The 19,847-nt window shown below is 37.5% G+C and overlaps 1 protein-coding gene across 5 annotated transcripts in view; it reads right to left on the bottom strand.

Moving 5' to 3' along the window:
- Positions 1–19,847, bottom strand: part of CDC14B (cell division cycle 14B) — a 101,231-nt gene that overhangs the window by 20,664 nt on the left and 60,720 nt on the right. For all 5 annotated transcript variants that reach the window (XM_082842606.1, XM_082842603.1, XM_082842604.1 and 2 more), the window contains exons 5-9: positions 12,799–12,875; positions 7,065–7,131; positions 4,419–4,481; positions 2,245–2,332; positions 1,729–1,959 (exon numbers count right to left, since the gene is read on the bottom strand). In XM_082842606.1, the coding sequence (XP_082698732.1) occupies positions 1,729–1,959; positions 2,245–2,332; positions 4,419–4,481; positions 7,065–7,131; positions 12,799–12,875 (526 nt within the window). The remainder of the gene's footprint in view (positions 1–1,728; positions 1,960–2,244; positions 2,333–4,418; positions 4,482–7,064; positions 7,132–12,798; positions 12,876–19,847) is intronic.

Raw genomic sequence — 19,847 nt, forward strand, 5'->3', positions numbered from 1 at the left:
ATCCTACTAGTTGTTTCTCTGGAAAAATCCCACTAATACAAATTTTGTGAAGTGGCATGCTACTGAAACACTATGTAAAAATGTGGAAGTGACTTTGGCATTGGAATTCTAAAGGCTGGGAGAGTTTTAAGGCACATGTTAGAAAAAACCTAGATAAATACACCATTGTAAAGCAATTATACTCCAATAAAGATGTTAAATTAAAAAAAAGAGAGAGAAAAAACCTAGATTGCCTTGAAGGGGCTGTTAGTAGGAGGAATACAGACGTTAATGGTGATTCCAGTGGACTCACATGGAAACTGGAAGAAAGGCAATCCTTGTTAGAAAGTGGCAAAAAAAACCTGGCTGAATTGTGTTCTAGTGCTTTGTGGAAGGTAGAACTTCTGCGTGACAACCTTGGATAATTAGCAAAGGAGATTTAAATTCATAAGCAAAGTGTTAAAGGTGCAGCCTGGTTTCTCCTGACTGATGTGAGACGAGAGAGATGAATTGAAGAAGTAATTGTTAAGCAAAAAGGAACGAGAAATTAAACACTTAGAAAATTCTAGGCCTATTCATTTTGAAGAAAGTGAGAAACTGTGTTCTGGATACCAAGGGTATGATTGAAAAATCAGCTCCATAAAGATATTACCCATGGATTTAATCAGCCATCTCGGCACAAGCTAAAAATACTGATGGGATTACACTGGAAGACTGCCAGTTTGGACTAAAGGGGACAGAAACAGGATGAAATAAAGGAAGGTTTTTACGTTTCAGGGATCCTATAGGACTGGACAACAGAGGTAACTGGTTGCAAACATGGCTCATCCTTCAAAAGAAGGTTAGTATGACCCGGAGGGTGATGCAGAGATCAGCTTCCACTGCAGGGGGCACAGGTTCAATCCCTGATCAGGGATCCTTGCATGCCATGTGGTGAACAACAACAACAAAAGACAGTTGTTTTAATGTCTTTGTCTAGTAAGTCTACCATCTGGTCTTTCTTTGGGACAGTTTCTGTTGATTCATTTTTTTCCTTTGAATGAGCTATCCTTTCCTGTTTCTTTGTATTCCTTGAGATTTTTTGGTGAAAACTGGACATTTGAATCTTATAATGTGTGAACTCTCAGGATTAGATTTCTGATATTCCCCAGGTTTGCCGTTTAGTTTTTCTTCTCCCCAGTGTTAGATTTTTCTTAACAAAAATGTATCCCTTGCCTTCTTAGTTAACTAACAAAAGGAGAAAAGTTAAATAAATCCTAGTATATTCATACAATGTGTTATTACACATTCATTCAATAAATATTTATTAAGTGCCAAGCACTGTTCTAGCTGCTGAAAGCCTAGCAACTTGTTAGAATATAAAGTCCAAAAGATAAGCTCTTGGAGTCTGCTCTGCTCACTGACATATGTCAGAACCTACCAAAGTAGGCACTGAATAGATATTTGATGAATAAATGAATGTGATAAGCCTTTGTAGTATTACCCATGAATACAACTTAATTTACTAAACTTTCCATATGAAATTAGGGTTTTAAAAGCATTCTTTATATGTACAGCCTTTTTATGCCAGTCATACCTCCATAAAGCGGTTTTAAGAAAAAAAAGTAAATCACAAAAGGAAAAAAAAGCACTCTATAAAAAACAAAGGCATCTTCATGTGTCCTTGCATATAATCTAAACGAGTATGGTATGTTTCTACACACATATACATTCACGTCCACCATTTCTTAACCAACACTAGAAACATACCTTTACAGTGTACTGCAATGGCACCCTCTGCATTTTCACAAACATCCAGAAATTCTTTAACAATGGCATCAGTAGGCGTGCTGCCATCCGCAAAGAAAAGATCATAGTGATCGAAACCAGCGTTCGTAAAGCGTTTGGCATCATACATCCTTTTATTCAGACGAATAATGGTAGTAACGTTGTGATTCTTAAAATACGGAATATAAGCCTCAGGAGAATGTTGGTGGTAACCTACATAAAGAAATTCACCAGATGCTGTAAAATGCAGAAAGAAAACAATGGATAACAATTTCACTTGTAACTGGGTGGAAACAGTATCTGGACTGGGGATTGAATACCAGTTTGATTATAACTGTGAAAAAAATAAATTTAAAAAGTTAAAATCCAGGCAGAATGATGTGCTAAAATGTCCAAGTACACTTAATTAAGACAGTCGAGTTTTGGCCTCTTTTAAAAGAAAATACTGGATGGATACTTTTAATAACAAAACTATACTGGCCCCATGTATTTGCATACCACTTTCAAGTCTGGTTCTTGAATGAGGTCCACAGAAGGCAAGAAATCGGTCTGGTATTATCCAATTTAAATCTCCATTTTCTGCTTTCTGCAAAGGGAAGACCAAAACAAGATCAATGTATGTGTATGTATACGTGTACCTAAGAACAGGTAAGAAATACATCAAGAGTTCCCTTAAGATCTATAGGCCAGGCAAGTAACCCAAAACTGATTTATTTGACTTAATTATCAGCCAAGGGAATGGATGAGTTCATTCCATGCGAAAAGATGTAAGCAGGAATGAGGACTACTATTGCCACATGTTCTGATTTTGAAGTAAAACCAGAAGTTTGGAGTCTTTAATGAGAAATGTGTGACAGATTTCATTGAATCACAGGCATCATAGATTGTAAGATATATCCTGAATTCAGAGAATTCCTATTCAAAACAGGATAAAATGGGCATCGTGGAATCAATGAAAAACACTAATCCAAAATTTCTAAAAATACTTATAGAGACTAAACAAAGCTACCAGGGTGTTCTGTAGCTACCCTGTGTCTCAATGCAGTTTCACTGAAAGTAAAAGACATTTGTGGGTGACCCTGCTACTCTCCCGCAATGCTGCAATTTCCGCATTAGCGAGAGGGAAGCTAATTAGCACCTATATTACTCCTTAGTAAAAAATGCATAAAGGCATCACTGTGCTACACTGAAGGAATACCAACTGGTGTTTTTATTAGTTTTGCTTATCTAAAAAGAGAAAGTATATTTTATTTTAAATGTTTCATTTTATAAGGAGAAGCACAAAAAATGGTGTTAATAATTCAATTATATTCAGTAGTTAAGATGGTAAATAAATATTGATGTGTATTGTACTTTATAAATGTACTGCTATTACAGAGAAGTAAAGGCAGGGTTGGCCTAATGAATCACACAATATGCTTTTATATGTTTGGTACATCACAGTAATGACTAGTAGTAACTATGAACCCAATTTATCAATAAAATAGTTCAGTTATACTTAGGAGTTTAAAATAATAGTTATTTTAAAAATTGATTGTGAAAGAACAGTTATCTGAGGATTCAAGATACTGCTGAATAAAGTGCTGTCTGTGGAATCATTCCAATATTAGTGAGACTGTCTGCTCAAGATAACTATAGCAGGATAAAAAAAAACAAGACTCCACAAGTATTCTTGGCTGGAAAAGACCTTTAGCATAACATCTTACTCATTATCTACTTGGAAGGTAGAATGGGAGAATCAAATTACACATTAAAAAAAAGTACACTACATTAAAAAACATAGAGGACACCTGTGGTCTTGCCTGCCTGGATTCTCTCCTCTCTGTGCCCCCCCACCCCACCTTTCTTGGTCTGTATGATTTGATAGGGCTGACCCGATTCCACTGCTGTGATGGCCAAAGTATTCTATACCTACTCATCCCCCACACTCACCAAAAACACAACCTAGTTCAGGGCTAGAGACATGATCTAAGCCAGGCCAAGGAGAGGAGTTCGAGAGTCTTCTGCTGGAGCTATGAATTTTCTTTTCCAATGAGTTGGGTAAATCAAACGGGTAAGTCAAAGCTGTTGGTAGCCATCTTTATCCCAACTGGGGAGAACTGACCTTGGAAGAAAGCTAGCTTCAGCCCAATTTCTGGTAAGTGCTTGAGTACCTGAATCTGGTCATGAGTGAAGTTACACTAGCTCCTGGACTTTTTATTTACGTAAATCAATAAATTTTCCCCACTTTATTTAAGCCATTTGTGTTTACTTTTTGTAATTTGCATCCAAAAGTGTCTTGACTTCACAGAAACAATAGGTTCCGACAAAAACAAATATTTTCCAGAGTTAATTAGATGTATAATGGCTATTCATTTCATCAGCTCCTATGCTAAGGGTTTAACAAACATTATCTCATTTAATCACTGTATGAAAGTCACCAATAATAAAAAAAATTTAAACTAAAAATTAAAGAAAAATGCCAGAGCACACTCATTCACTCTGGAAAGATGTATCAAATGCAAAAATCAATATGAACTAGGACTGCAGAAATAGGAATAAGAGAAAAAAAGACTTGAGTTTTTTTCACTCTACACACATCTAAATTGTTTGATTTTTCAAAAAATAAGAATACTACTTCTGGAAGTAAAACATGCATAAAAGAGTTAAAAACAATATCCTTGAAAACTTACTTCATAGTATTCGTATTCATCGAGGTTAAATGAGTTGAAATTAAGGAAGCCATACTGCATTGCCTAAAATCCAAAGGAAAGCTTTTAATAACAAAGATGCAAATAAGGAAACAGTTTCCAATCCAATTTCTTAATAATAAGTATCAGGAGGCACCCCAGAAAAACATTCTTATATTTAGATTATGTTCCATTGAGTAGTTTTCAAAGGAGGTGGGCTATGTCTTTTAAATGCTTCCATTATCAGGAAAATTAGCTATAACAGTATTTATTTTAATGAAATTTTATTTTTTATTTTCCTTCATCAGTCATCCTATCCATGCAAGATCTAAATAATCAAGCCTTCAAAGTAATCCTACTCGTTTATTAGATCAACATCATTCAGGCTTCAAATATAATGCATAACCCAATGGTTGCTAAATAAATAATATAAAGGAAAGAAACCATGGGTTAGTTTATATCAAACAAATCCCACACATTTCATAAACATCTTCACTTTCAAATTCTGAACAGTCTTGAATTAAAAGATTAATGTTCCCTATACTAAAGACAGCCCAGAGATCAACACTAAAATGCAAAATTTTGAGGGAAAAAACCCTTGTTTCAGTAAGGAAAAATATATGAATTTTCTCTTCTACTCTGTAGCCTCACTCTGAGTTGCAATGCGCAGAGCATCATGCTAAGCAAAATAAGCACAATATCTATTTTCTGAGACAAGGACAAGCTGGCAGCCTCTGACAACCGTTCTCCCAGCTTACTGAGCCAGACAGTATGTAAGCAACAATTCTTGATCAAGAAGGTATTCTTGGTTCAAAAGGGGTGATTCTGCAAACCCAGTGCGCAAAATGTAAACTACTGAAATATGAATGAGAAATAAGAAGGCTATAACACCAAACAAAAAAAAACTCATTTTATAAAATATAGTGGCTTAAGTCCTAACTCCAAGACCAAATCCACGATGAATTTTATTTCTTTGAATTTGGAGTACCCAATATATGTCGTATTTGGACTAGAATGATACATAATAATACAACAGCAGAGTGACACAATAAAATAACAGAATGATACCATAAAATGTATCAGTTTGCAGGGAATTTCTATTATTTGAATTTCATAAGGAGATCCTATTAGAAGTAGCACTTAAAAAAAAGCACTACTAAAATCAAGACATAATTATTGATACATTTATAAAAATTTCAAATATACAATAATATTCAAAATCAGTCACAAACAGAAAATGTTTAAATGTAAAATCAGAAGCTGTTGTCTCTTGAATAAAATTAAATGTAGCATGAAAAAGCTACAGTTATAGCTAATTAAACTTTGGATATAACATCTGATAAAAACAAAGCCAATGTTATAGTAGACCATCTCCAAGGCCCTCATAAGTGTTTCTTCTTCTTCTTTTCCTTCTTTTTTTTTTAAAGGTGCTGGGAGCAGAGAGAAGGGAGCCCTAGGGTCAAGGACAAGTATGCCTGGCTACATCAGCAGTTCCCTGGGGTCCATCTGGCAAGGACTGTAACTGTAACTAGAAGGGGTCATCTATACCTACTGTCTCCCCATCTCCTGATCACCTCCTCTGCCCATGACCTGCCTAAACTGTGGCCTCATGGAGCTGTCTCAGAGCCTGCAGCAACTATCTCCATCAGCTCCATACACCACAGAGTTGCTAGACTCAGTCCCCAAATTAAGGTCCATCCTCATTGCCTTATATAGGAAAAAAGATATAATAATTAATCTCTGAAGTTGTATACTAATTAAGTCTCTCAGTTTAACCCCTAAAATTTCTGTCAAAATTCTCAGAAAGCCACCATGTTCCATTATACAAGAAAGTAAACCTGGGTTCCTTGTGCCTCTGAAAATACAAGTCACACAAACTTGAGATGTTTTCGAAGGCTTATTTGATCCAAGGGCTACTGACTGACAATTCTAGTTTCTTGCATGGCCCTGATGTTCAAGAAATATACCTAAGGGAGTGAGTGTTATAACCAGGGTCTGCTGCATCACATGACTCCAGGGGACCCTGTTTATTTAGAATGTGGTATGACGGTTGTCCCCTGGAGTCAAAGACAGCAAGTAGCCCTGGTTATAAAACACAGGAGTTATTTTTAAATAGCTTTGACAAAGCAGTAGTGACCTATACTTAGTATTATATAAAACCTAGTAACAAACTAATGGGCTACTCAAATACTTCTGTTGAACTAGAAACTGAATGCTTGAAGATACAAAAACAAAGTATTTGACAGTTACTGTGTTATAGAAATGTCTGTTGTAAACAGAATTGATGGGAATCAGACCCATAAAATACATAAATCAAAGAGAACTTAGAAACCAGTAACCTATTTACTTCTTGTTTTTCTTTGAAATCATAACACATTCAAAACGAATTCTGAATTTAGAACCTAATTACAAAACTGTTTCTTATTGTTCCCTGTGTTCAAGTGGCTTTTCCCCCAACTCGTGCACAGAAGCACTCAGATTCAGAATAATCTGTTTTCTAGTTTAGTGTCATTCTAATGTTGGCAGGGAAATGGGATACCTCTCACATCATATACATCTTGGAAGATCTTTGAGGAAGAAGGCCTGTCTTCCTTGCACTGTACTTAAGTTCTCCAGCACAACACTGGGTGTATCCTACGAGTCACTTACCTTCTTTACTGCATAAAAACAGTCAAGAAGTGTAATGTAGAAATTGCAACTCCCATAGGCAGCATCTCTGAAATTCCAAAAGTATTGAAATACATAGCTCAGTTAATTTAATTTTCTGCTGTACACTTATCTCAAGACAAAGTTGATTAGAATTTAAAATCAAACACATACTCAGGATCAGTCTCAAAAAAAAAAAGGATTCTTGCCTTTTGGTTTTTAAATAAACGATAAGTCACTGTTATACAGTTCATTGTAATTTCTACCTATTCCAGTAGATACTGTTTTATAGATGTGGATCAATAATGACCACATCTTAAATTTCAAATGATCTGTCTAGACTGTTTTTGGCTTTAATAGTTGAGCTTCAAAAGTTCCTTGAGTTCAACTTCTCAATAGTATGTACTCCTCCCCTCAAAAGGGAAAGGCATTTGATCTTTTTCTTCCAACTGGAGAATACTGTGTCAAACTGTTAGCAGGAAAGACTGCTTTTTGATTCTGTATATGCATGTTGTGTGCGCATGTGTGTGTGTGTTTATCTCCATCCACGTAGCAAAAAAAAATTTGGAAAGCAAGATAATATTTGAAATAATAGGTGCAAGCTAAAAAGCATTTTGCTCCTCTCATTATGCTCTTATACTTTTTAACAATTTAACTGGATAACTTCTTTCTGGTTCTTAAAGGACAACAGTACCAATAAAACCACAGAAACTAAGGAGTCAACTACTGTCAGGAGAATCACTCTACATTGGAGAAGTGCTTAAAATTAAGTTAGACAGCCCCACCCAACACTGCATCAACACCTATTAGTAATCTTACTACAAATGTCTTATGTCAGTTAAGATTTTGTCCAGAAAAATAAGGTACTCCTCCATTCCCACCTGCTTCTCCTTTTTGGCTAACTTGAGTCATTTCATTACAAAGTGAAAATTTTAAGAATTAGGCAAGATAAAAATGAATTTTATTATGATCATTCTAGGCATGCCAAGCAACTGTGCCTATCAGAATGGTACTCATTTGGTCCCTATGTGGAACCAGGCTGCTACTGGAGCCATAATTAATTGCCCGCCGTGGTTGGGCTTTCACATTGTAATTCACTTACCTGAAAAATTAAGGCACGTTTAAAATGTTTAGTTCTTGTACAAACTTTAAGAATATAGATTATTATAGCAACATTAACATCAAAGAAAAGGGCATCCTTTTTAGCTAAGACACTTTTAGACATTACTGTCTGAACTGGTTAGATTTACTTCAGTATATGTTAGGCTTCATGAGGACTGGACGCAAGGCCTTACAACGTGCCATTTTTGTTCTGTAAGCTTTTGAATTTAAATGCTGCTCTTCCAAAAGCTAGGAAAGGTCTCAATGCAATCGAGAAAATGATTTTTACCAATAGCTTACTGGCAATATTCAGGAAGGAGGAAAATAAAATGACCTGCACCATTATTTCTCAGAATATACTCCCTGGGCAAGAAGCACCAACATGCACCCCACTTGCTGGAAATGCTAATTCTCAAGCTCCAACCCAGACCAGTTCTAGGGGTGGGACTGGGTCCTCCAGGTTCTTGTGATATACGTTCAAGTTTAAGAACCACTGACTTACAGGATCATCACAAATAATGTTTTGTACAAGTAACTGTTTCATGCAATAGGAAGGTTTCTAAGATAAAGAAGCTAAGGTAGGAAAATGAAGTAGTTTAGTCTAAGTCAAAATGATCAGTGGAAAGACGATGAAATCTCAAATTGCATCCCAATGTTTTTCACCATGTCTCCTCAGTTAGCTATGATTATTATCTTCTTAACCTATGATAATTCTTTTCCAATCAAGTTAAAGCCATGTTGATTCAGTTTTTGTGACAACTCGATGCATTTATTCAATGCATAACTTGGAATAAACCTACTGTGGGCCAAGCCCTGCTCTAGTCAAGCTTTGATCTGAGCTTGGATAAAGTTCTGCCACATTATCTGAAGAGACAAGAATCTTTCTTTATTCACTCATGTTTATTTCATTAACACCTCCAACTTTAAACACATCCACACCTCCTTCCTCCCACCCAAGCAATCAGACTTCTTCAAAATAGCAGCTATGAATCTGGATATAAGCCTTTGTGAGGGGGAAAACCTTGTCACAGATCATTTAACAAACTTGGAAAAGCAGATGAGAATCAATAAAGGAATACTGCTTAGAAACTGCAAAACAATGTCAAATACTAGTTTAAAAAAATAACAGTTTTCAGAGCAGCTTGCATTCATAACAGCCTAAAACTACAAATAACCCAAGTGTCCATCAAAAGGATAATGGACAAATAAACTGTGGTATATTCATAGAATGGAATGCTACAAAAGCAATAAAAAATAGGACAAACTATTGATACTAACACCTGCCATCACATGGATAAATCTCACAGACATTATATATTTAAAACACTAGATCCCAGCTCTCCAAAAATGTATACTGTATGATTCCATTTATATGACATTAAAAGATAAGAAAAACTTTTAGAAAGGGGGTAGAAGAGAATCTTCACGGAGGCTGACAATTTTCTGTATCTTGAACTGGATGGTAGTTACATGTAAATATGTAGGAGTATATTGTTCTGTACACATAGGAGTTAGAGTTTTTAATTGCGTCTAAGTTATACATGGTTTTTAAAAGGAAAAAAACATGAATGTTTAACAAATGTTATCTAAGGGTCAGGCACCAAGTGTTTCATAAGCAGGATGTTACTTAATCCTCACACCTCATTAGGGTGATCCTACTATCATTCCCACTTATAGACTAAGACCAAGGCTCACATTTGTAAAGAACCATGGAGATATTAGTGGCAGAACGGAGAGTCAAACTCCCATCTGTCTGATGTCAATAGCCAAGCTATTAGCAGCTCTGCAATACTACCTCTCAAGAAAATAAAGAACAGAGCCCTCCCCCCGAAAAAACCCAAAAAAACGCACACACACAAAAACAATTAAGAAGCAAGGAGTATTATAGGTAATACCAAAGAACAGAAGTATATGCTCTTCATGTAACAATGATCCAGAAGTATCAAGAAAATGTTGAACTATATTTTATACTGTTTTTTCAGGTAGACAGGTAGAGAAATATCTAATATAATTCATTAAGAAATCATATATATATATAGTTTTTTAAAACTCAGTGGTTGAAGAATTATATGTAACTTAAATTACATCTAATTAAATATTGCTAGGAGCCTAAAAGGAGTTATTAAAGACAAGTGAACACTATTCTTGCACAATCCCTTGTTAGCAGTTATATTTATTCTATGCTCTTGAATTGGCAAAGATAAAAGACTACAGTGTAATTTCTGTCAAAATATTATCAGGTTTTATTAATCCTGATTTGCCTACTTTCTTTTTATTTTTTTTTAATATTTATTTATTTATTTGGCTGTGCCCGGTCTTAGTTGTAGCACGCGGGATCCTTGTTGCGGCATGCAGGATCTTTAGTTGTGGCATACAGGATCTTTTAGTTGCGGCATGCAGGATCTAGTTCCCTGACCAGGGATTGAATCTGGGCCCCGTGCATTGGGAGTGTGGAGTCTTCACCACTGCACCACCAGGGAACCACTGGACCACCTGCCTACTCTCAATTAGTAAGTTCTTCAGAACAGTAAAATGTGGTGAAGCACAGATTTTTAAATCTGTCAAAGGCTGATACTTCTGTAAAATACAATAGTATTTGTACTATTACATACCCACAATAATGCAATAATCTTATTTTGTAAGTAAAAATGAATTATTAGAAAAATGGAAGGAAAAAAACACATAACTACAAGCTTAAATTCTTCTATTATTTGATTCCACAGACATAAAAATAGTCTATTAAATTGCTGAAAAGTCTGTAAAATCTTACTCGCAATTCCTGTACTTATCACAAGCTGGTAACAAAAAGTTCAGAGACTGGCATTAGTTCACAGGCCACACTTGGAGAATCATTAAATGTCTGGCATCTATGACTAAAGAGATTCAAATTTCACAAACCTGAACTGCTTCTAGCTAAGTCCTGTTTTTTAGAGAATTAATGATTTTTGTTCCTGGAACCAGAAGCAACTAACTACATTTTTCAGTGCCAAACTTTAAGAATTTAAACATGGGCACGGCAGTAAACAACATTTATTCTATTTTTGATCCCTGTATTTAAATTAACACAAAACTTCTCTTACATTAACAATGCTTCATGGATCCTTACTTAGATTATGTGAAATGTGTAAGCTTATCCCTGTTTCAGGACCTTGCGTTATAAACTTTAAGAATGGCACTATTATAAAGGATTACTATTATAAAAGAAGAGTTCTGTAGAACAAAATTATCACTACAGCAATGTGCCTATGACTCAGGGATCACAAACACAATCACTTCTTCTGAAGGAAGTATACGGTTGCTGTTATAAGTTGAGAAGAAAAATGGAGCACTCTCCAGTTTAGAAAATAACCTTCATCCCTTCCTACCCACCACAAAGAATACTTAAGATGATCTCTGAGCTAGGAAGAAAGGCAGAGTGATACAGGGTCCAAAGCAATTCTTCTAATTGGCTAAATCACTAATATACATGCAGTCTTTAGTGCAATATATAACTGAACTCTGCAGACTATCCTAACAAAAATCTCTAATTCATGGAGTAAATCCATGGACAGTCCTACAGAGTTATTTACGAAGGAGACAGATTCTGCATAAGGTTAGGGACACTCACCCCAAAACTTGTCCACAATTAAGTCAGGTTCATAACCTCCCCTTTAAAGGCAAGCCCACGTCTTCAAAATCAGGCATTTGAGGTATATGCAACAATTCTAAAACTAAGTTTAACTAATTTGCAGGCGGAAGAATAATGCAATATTTGAAATTCTCAATACAGTATGCAATGAGTAAAATCATTTCACACACTTATTATACTTAAGCACCATACAAGTATTTAATTATACAGCTAAGTCAAGTGTTTTGATAAACAGGAAGAGCAACTTTTAGAACTTCATTTGATTTTTAAAAAAAGAAAAAAACCCACAAGTATTTGGGTTTTTTTTTTTTCAAAATATCTTCAACAATCACCTGGTAACTTTGACATAAGGATGAGGATGTCATTAACTTATATAAAGACATTACTTATCTACCACCTCTATGACACAGCCGTTTTGGTTTTTCAAGTAGTGGTGCTATATTAGCAACCTCACCCACTATTTCTGCTGGCTGTGTCCCTAGGAAAAGGGGGTTCGTTTCTGCCCCAGAAGTAACTCCTGATTATTGGGAAAAACTTATTTCTTAACTCCTCAGGACCAAAAGTCCGCAGTACTGGAAAACGGTAGTTTGTCATACTATAACTCCAGGATTCTCATCTGATAACAAGGCACAGTTTCCATCAGTGAGAGTGGTTCTGACTTCTCATGTCGGAGCGATTCACCACCACTACCCCTAGCACCACCACAGACATCTGGCAATGTCTGGAGACATTTTTGGCTTTCACAGTTAATTTTCTGGGGTGAAGGTGTTACTGACATCTAGTGGGCAGAGGCCAGTGATGCTGGCAAACATCCTGCAGTACACAGGACAACCACCCCCCGACAAATTGTCAATAGCATCACTGTTGAGTAACCTAGATCTATGGTGCTATTTGCACCCACCTCAAAATAACTATTTATGAGGTCTTCTTTTTTCAGAAACAACTACACCAAGATATTTCTGGCAAGGGCCTGATTAAATGAATCTACCATAACATTCTTATATTTACCTGAAAGGAATATAGGATGTATCTCCAAACATTAATATTCTATATGCTTCTTCTGGAGTTTTCCCCAAATATATAACCTACATTTGAAGAGAGAAGAAAAAGACAATTTACTTCTAAATAAAGATATAGTACTGTCACTGAGAAGTAAGCTTTGTACAATCTTTAGCCAATCAACTGAGCCTGATTCTCTAGCCTTCCCAAGGATCCTATGAGTTGCCCACTACCCAGTCAGTGAATTCCCCTTTTGTTTAAATCTGCTGTCACAGCTGGTTTCTGCTGCTTGCAGAGCCCTGACCAACAACTTTTTACAACAGCCTTTTGTGGTAAGAAGTAGAGCATTTCAAGAACAGATTTTTCTAAATCAAGATGTTAGACTGAGCACATGCTTTGACCTCATGTCCTTTCTAAAAATACACCGAAATGATAGTAAAGAAGTGTGTGGGAGATGGGGATAGGGGATGGACTGGGACTGGGACTGGGACTGGGGGGAGGATGAGAGCAACATAGAATCAGGACAAACATTTTTATTAACTCCATCCATTTAGATTTAACAACGTACAATATTGTACAGGTTTCCTATAAAACTTCATTTGTTTACTATTGTCATTTGCTTCTTTTATCTTCAGAACTACGTTATGATTCCATTTTTATCTGGTAGAATACTTCAAGTGGATTCTTCAGCATTTGAGGTCCACAGTTGGTGGACCTTTTTGTATTTCCAAAGTATCTTGTTTTCTGCCCTGACACTGGACTATGTATATGGTTTCAGGTCTGCAGTCCTTTTCTCTCAACAGTTCATAGATGTTGTGCCACTGTCTTCTCACTTCCAGTATTGCAGAAGTATTTTACTGGTCTCATTCTCTTCTCCCCCTCCTCTTCCTCACAAGCAACCTGTTCTAGAAACTTGGAGCTTGAGAATGTCCACTGGCATCCCTCTAAATAAGTCATCCCCCAGCCCCAATTAAGTTTGCCTCGGACTTTCTGACCCTCACTCTATCCGAAGGCACATCTTTTTCCAACTCAGAATCTTCTGGCAGGACATTTTCCACCCATACATGGAGGCAAGGGGCGAGAGAGGCCACAAGCATTAGATTTGGCACACATATTATTACCCAAATTCAATTCAATTCTTAAGCTTACTTTGGGAGAAAATACACTTTAAATTTTGACCAGTAAAAATAAATAACTAAAAAATTTAATTACAAACTTTTTATCTCCATTACTTAAATTTATATAAATGAGCTGTTTCTTCAACAAAATTCTGAAGTAAGAACCCATGTCTTATGTTTCATTGTAACTCCAGATTCATATTGGGTTGGCCAAAAAGTTCATTCAGCTTTTCCATCCCATCTTACGGAACAACCAAATGAACTTTTTGGCCAACCCAATACCTTTTATATGGACTCAGATTCGATCCTTAATTCATTGAATTTAAATCTACTTATAATAGGAAATTTTAAAATAATTGATAAAAAGTTAATACAAATATATCATTGGATTAAGAAAAATTATAAAAATCAAAGACCAGCAAGAATCTTTGAAACTTAGAGAAGGATATATCTTAGAACAAGTCAGCTTCCAGAGGGCATTTTACCAATTTTGTTTTAAGACTCATAAATGGAAATGTTTACCCTGTTTCTGAAAATGATTTTATCCCATTTACTCTAATAATACAGAACTATAATTAACTATACAGAATCTTCTAACATTTATCTATAGCAGCATACAAACCCACAAAGAACAATCAATCCCAAGAACAAAGGAATGCCTTCTTACCTAGTATCAAACAAATTTTCAAAGTACAATATTACTGACTCAGAGAAGGTTGTAATTTATCATGAATTAACTAATCAAAATCATCTATAATTGCACTCAACATTATATTTATCTATATATTACTTATTTAGATCTTTTAAGGATCAATCTATCAATTGACTTTCTATTGTCTTACTATTTATTTGGAAATAGAGCATAACAGTTCCTTTAAGAAAAACTAAAAAGTCTTTTAAATCTAGTGCCCCCCCGCCCTGTTCTCTACATTTACTCCTTCTCTTCTAGTCTCCAACCTGCTTCCTTTCTCTTCTAAGACTTAATGAATAACTTTAGGAAAGCCTTTTCATTTCTCCATTCTATTTTAGGTCTTCCTAGCAGGACTCCTCCAAAAACTTTCCTCTAAAAAACAACAACAAAAACACAAAACAAAACCAAATAAAAAAATACCTTGAGGCCAATGAGGGTAAGAATAGGATTTGATTCACTGATGTACGTATATACATACATAACTTAAATAAATTAATTAAATGAAATCCAGAAACCTCATTCAGATTTTCCCTAAATTTCTAATACGAAATTCTCTCAAATTATATAAACTTTTCTTAAGCACCAGGTGAAAGATAATTCCTCCAACTCAAGATTGCAGTTCCTTGGTTTCTTTAATAACTAAAATTGCAATGGTATTATTTCCTTCTAACTTTCAAAACAGAAATAGTCTCTAATACATTAAATAATTGTGGGTTAGCCTTGGAATACAAATTCAGTTCAAAGAACCCAAGAAAAATGTAACATTTTTTCCTATGGAGAAACAAAACCTATATTCCTAGTGATGAACTTTTAAAAAACATAACCTTTAAACCCAACTGGGGAATGCTTATACGTAGAGATTTTAGGTACAATGTAATAAGTTGAAGGAAATTTACAGATTCAGAATAAGTTTTTTACATAATGCTATGGTCCAAATGTTTCTGTCCCATCCAAAATTCATATGTTGAAATCCTAACCTCCCCAAAGTGATGGTAGTAGGAGATGGGGCCTTTGGGAGACAGCCATTAGAGTGAAACCCTCGTGAATGGGATTAGTGTCTTAGAAGAGGGACTCCAGAGAGATCCCTAGGCCCTTCCACCATGTGACAGCCCTCACTGGGCCATGCTGTCACCCTGATCTTGGACTCCCAGGCTCCAGAACTGTGAGAGATAAACTTCTGTAGTTTATAAGCCTCTGGTATTTTTTTATAGCAGCCCAAAAGGACTAAGACATATAACAATCAAAGAAATGTCTGCTAACAATCTATAATTCTTAATTTTACACCCACTCATCTTCTCTAGTCAAAAGCCCTTCCCCATTAAAATTATTATAAATTTGTTACTTGAGAAGAATCCTTAAAATGGCTCCTATATTAGTTCTCAAATTAGTAAACTCTAAATCAATGAGATTTTATGATGTATCCGTGTGATCCCAGCAACTTGGAAGCTATGTGCTTCTCAAATTTTTTTAGTGTATTTTCATGAAAAGCTATATATATAGAATGGCCACTCTAACTGCACATTGCTGTCCAAAAATAGAAAACAACAAGAGATGAACAAGAGAGATACTAAATAGCTGTGGTAGCCAGCTTCCAAGACAGCCCCAACGATGCTCATCTTCTGGTATTTCCACCCTCAATGAATAGGTCACCATTGTGTAAACAATAGGATACTGCATTAATGGTAGAGTGTGACACCTGAAGCTAGATCACAAGGACGTTGTGGCTTTTGCCTTGCTTTCTTTAGGACTCCTCACTCCAAGAAAATCAGGTTCTTGTTTTGTGAGCGCAGCCCATGTGGCGAGGAACTGAGGCTCCTTGCCAACAACCAGTGCAAACTTGCTGGGCATGTGAATGGGCCATTTGAGCAGTGGACCCTCCAGCCCCAGTCAAGCCTTCAGATGACTGCAGCCCAGCCAGATCCAGAAGCAGACCCACCCAAGTTAGCCAATCTCAAATACCTTCCCCACAGAAACTGTTTCAGAGAACATTAATTGTTGTTTGAAGTCACTAAGTGTTGGTGTAATCTGTAAGGCAGCAATAGATAATACAGCAATTAACACAGTAAAGAGTAAGCAATTGATCATTTCAGTTTGTTGAAAGTAGATAAAGTTTTTAAAAATGTGACAAGTGCAGAGATGTAAAAGTAAGGAAGCCCCGTGGCTTAGGAAACATGAGTAAGGAGAACCTGCTGTCTCTCTCCAGGGTAAGGAATCTCTCTGAAGGAGCAAAAGGCAATCTCACAGGAAAAATAAAATACTGGGATAGAAAATACTTAGGAAGTTGGTAGTGCTTTTCAAAGTCATGACACAAACTTTCTTGGTTTTGTTTTTTGTGGGGTTTTTTGTTTGTTTTGTTTTTTTGCTGAACAATATTGCAGCCATTAGGATTCCACTGCCCCCATTTAAAAAATTGCCATCTGCCTAACCCAGCCCTGTGAAAACTTCTGATCTTGAATTGCTGATCAATGTTTCAAAACCTAGGAGAGCCTCAAGTAGCAATGGATAAATTAGTGGACTGAAACAAAAAGATCACAACTTGATCATGTATAGTTTTAATCTTGACAATTCAGGTCTCAAAATAATAAAGCCCAGTTATTTAGACATGTACTTCTCATTTCTATTCTCCCACAGAACATTTTCAAGTTTAATCTATGTACTTAGAGAAGCCTCTGGTAGAGTTTAAAAAACCAAACCATTGAGGGGGACCTTCAAGATGTTGGACGAGTAAGAAGACATGGAGATCACCTTCCTCTCCACAAATACATCAAAAATACATCTACATATGAAACAACTCCTACAGAACACCTACTGAACACTGGCAGAAGACCTCAGACTTCCCAAAAGGCAAGAAACTCCCCACGTACCTGGGTAGGGCAAAAGAAAAAACAGAGACAAAAGAATAGGGACAGGACCTGCACCTCTGGGAGGGAGCTGTGAAGGAGGAAAAGTTTCCACATACTGGGAAGCCACTTCACTGGTGGAGACGGGGGTGGGCTGGGGGGAAGCTTCGGAGCCTAGAAGGACAGACAGCATAGCAACAGGGGTGCAGAGGGCAAAGCGGAGAGATACCCACACAGAGGATTGGTGCCGACCAGCACTCACCAGCCTGAAGCATGTCTGCTCACCCGCCGGGGCGGGTGGGGGCTGGGAGCTGAGGCTCGGGCTTCGGAGGTCACACCCCAGGGAGAGGACTGGGGTTGGCTGCATGAACAGAGCCTGAAGGGGGCTAGTGCGCCACACCTATCTGGGAGGGAGTCCAGAAGAAAGTCTGGAACTGACTAAGAGGCAAGAGACCATTGCTTCGGGGTGCGCAAGGAGAGGGGATTCCTTCCCTGTCTGCCCACAGTAGGCAGGGCACTGCCTAAACGAGCTCCAGAGATGGGCACGAGCCGCAAATATCAGCTCGGACCCCAGAGACGGGCATGAAATGCTAACGCTGCTGCTGAGGCCACCAAGAATCCTGTGTGCAAGCACGGGTCACTATCCACATGCCCCCCCACCCCACCCCGACCCACAGCCTGTGCAGCCCGCCACTGCCAGGGTCCTGTGATCCAGGGACAACTTCCCCAGGAGAACACACGGCGCACCTCAGGCTGTTGCAACATCACTCTGGCCTCTGCCGCCACAGGCTCACCCTGCATTCCAGTTATAACTACCATACCCCTCCCTCCCCCGGCATGAGTGAGCCAGAGCTCCCTAATCAGCCGCTGCTTTAATCTCACCCTGTCTGGGCGGGAACAGAAGCCTTAGGGCAACCTACACGCAGACATGGGGCCAAAACCAAAGCTGAACCCCAGGAGCTGTGCGAACAAAGAAGAGAAAGGGAAATTTCTCCATGCAGCCTCAGGAGCAGTGGATTAAATCCCCACAATCAACTTGAGGTACCCTGCATCTGTGGAATACCTGAACAGACAACGAATCATCCCAAAATTGAGGCAGTGGACTTTGGGTGCAACTGTAGACTTGGGGTATGCTGTCTGCAACTGACTTGTTTCTGATTTTTACGTATATATTAGTACAGATTTTAGCGCTTCTTATCATTGGTGGATTTGCTTATTGGTGTGGATGCTCTCTTTTTTTTTAAATTACTTTTACATTTTTATTTTTTAAATTTTTAAAATTTTCATAATTTTATTTATTTTTTAATTATTTTTTTCTTTCCTTTTTTCTCCCTTTTCTTCTGAGACGTATGGCTGACAAGGTCTTGGTGCTCTGGCCTATGTGTCAGGCCTAGGCCTCTGAGGTGAGAGAGCCAAATTCAGGATACTGGACCACCAGAGACTTCCTGGCCCCACATAATATCAATCAGCGAGAACTCTCCCAGACAATTCTGTCTCAACGCTAAGACCCAGCTCCATCCAATGGCCAGCAAGCTCCAGTGTTGGACGCCCCATGCCAAATAACTAGCAAAACAGGAACACAACTCCATCCATTAGCAGGGAGGCTGCCAAAAATCATACTAAGTACACAGATACCCCAAAACACACCACTGGACACAGCCCTGCCCACCAGAAAGACAAGATCCAGCCCCACCCACCAGAATACAGACACCAGTCCCCTCCACCAGGAAGTCTACACAACCCATTGAATCAACCTCACCCACTGGGGGCAGACACCAAAAACAAGAGGAACTACGAACCTGCAGCCTGCAAAAAGGAGACCCCAAACACAGTATGTTAAGCAAATTGAGAACACAGAGAAATATGCAGCAGATGAAGGCGCAACATAAAAACCCACCAGGCCAAACAAATGAAGAGGAAATAGGCAGTCTACCTGAAGAAGAATTCAGAGTAATTATAGTAAAGATGATCCAAAATCTTGGAAATACAATGGAGAAAATACAAGAAACGTTTACAAGGACCTAGAAGAAGTAAAGAGCAAACAAACAATGATGAACAACACAATAAATGAAATAAAAATTCTCTAGAAGGAATCAATAGCAGAATAGCTGAGGCAGAAGAACGGATAGGTGACCTGGAAGATAAAATAGTGAAAATAACTACCGCAGAGCAGAAAAAAGAAAAAAGAATGAAAAGAATTGAGGACAGTCTCACAGACCTCTGGGACAACATTAAATGCACCAACATTTGAATTATAGGGGTCCCAGAAGAAGAGAAAAAGAAAGGGTCTGAGAAAATATTTGAAGAGATTATAGTTGAAAACTTCCCTAACATGGGAAAGGAAATAGTCAATCAAGTCCAGGAGGCACAGAGAGTCCCGTACAGGATAAATCCAAGGAGAAACACGCC

Source organism: Leucopleurus acutus (assembly GCF_964270905.1).
Source record: "Leucopleurus acutus genome assembly, chromosome: 7".
Classification (NCBI taxonomy): domain Eukaryota; kingdom Metazoa; phylum Chordata; class Mammalia; order Artiodactyla; family Delphinidae; genus Leucopleurus; species Leucopleurus acutus.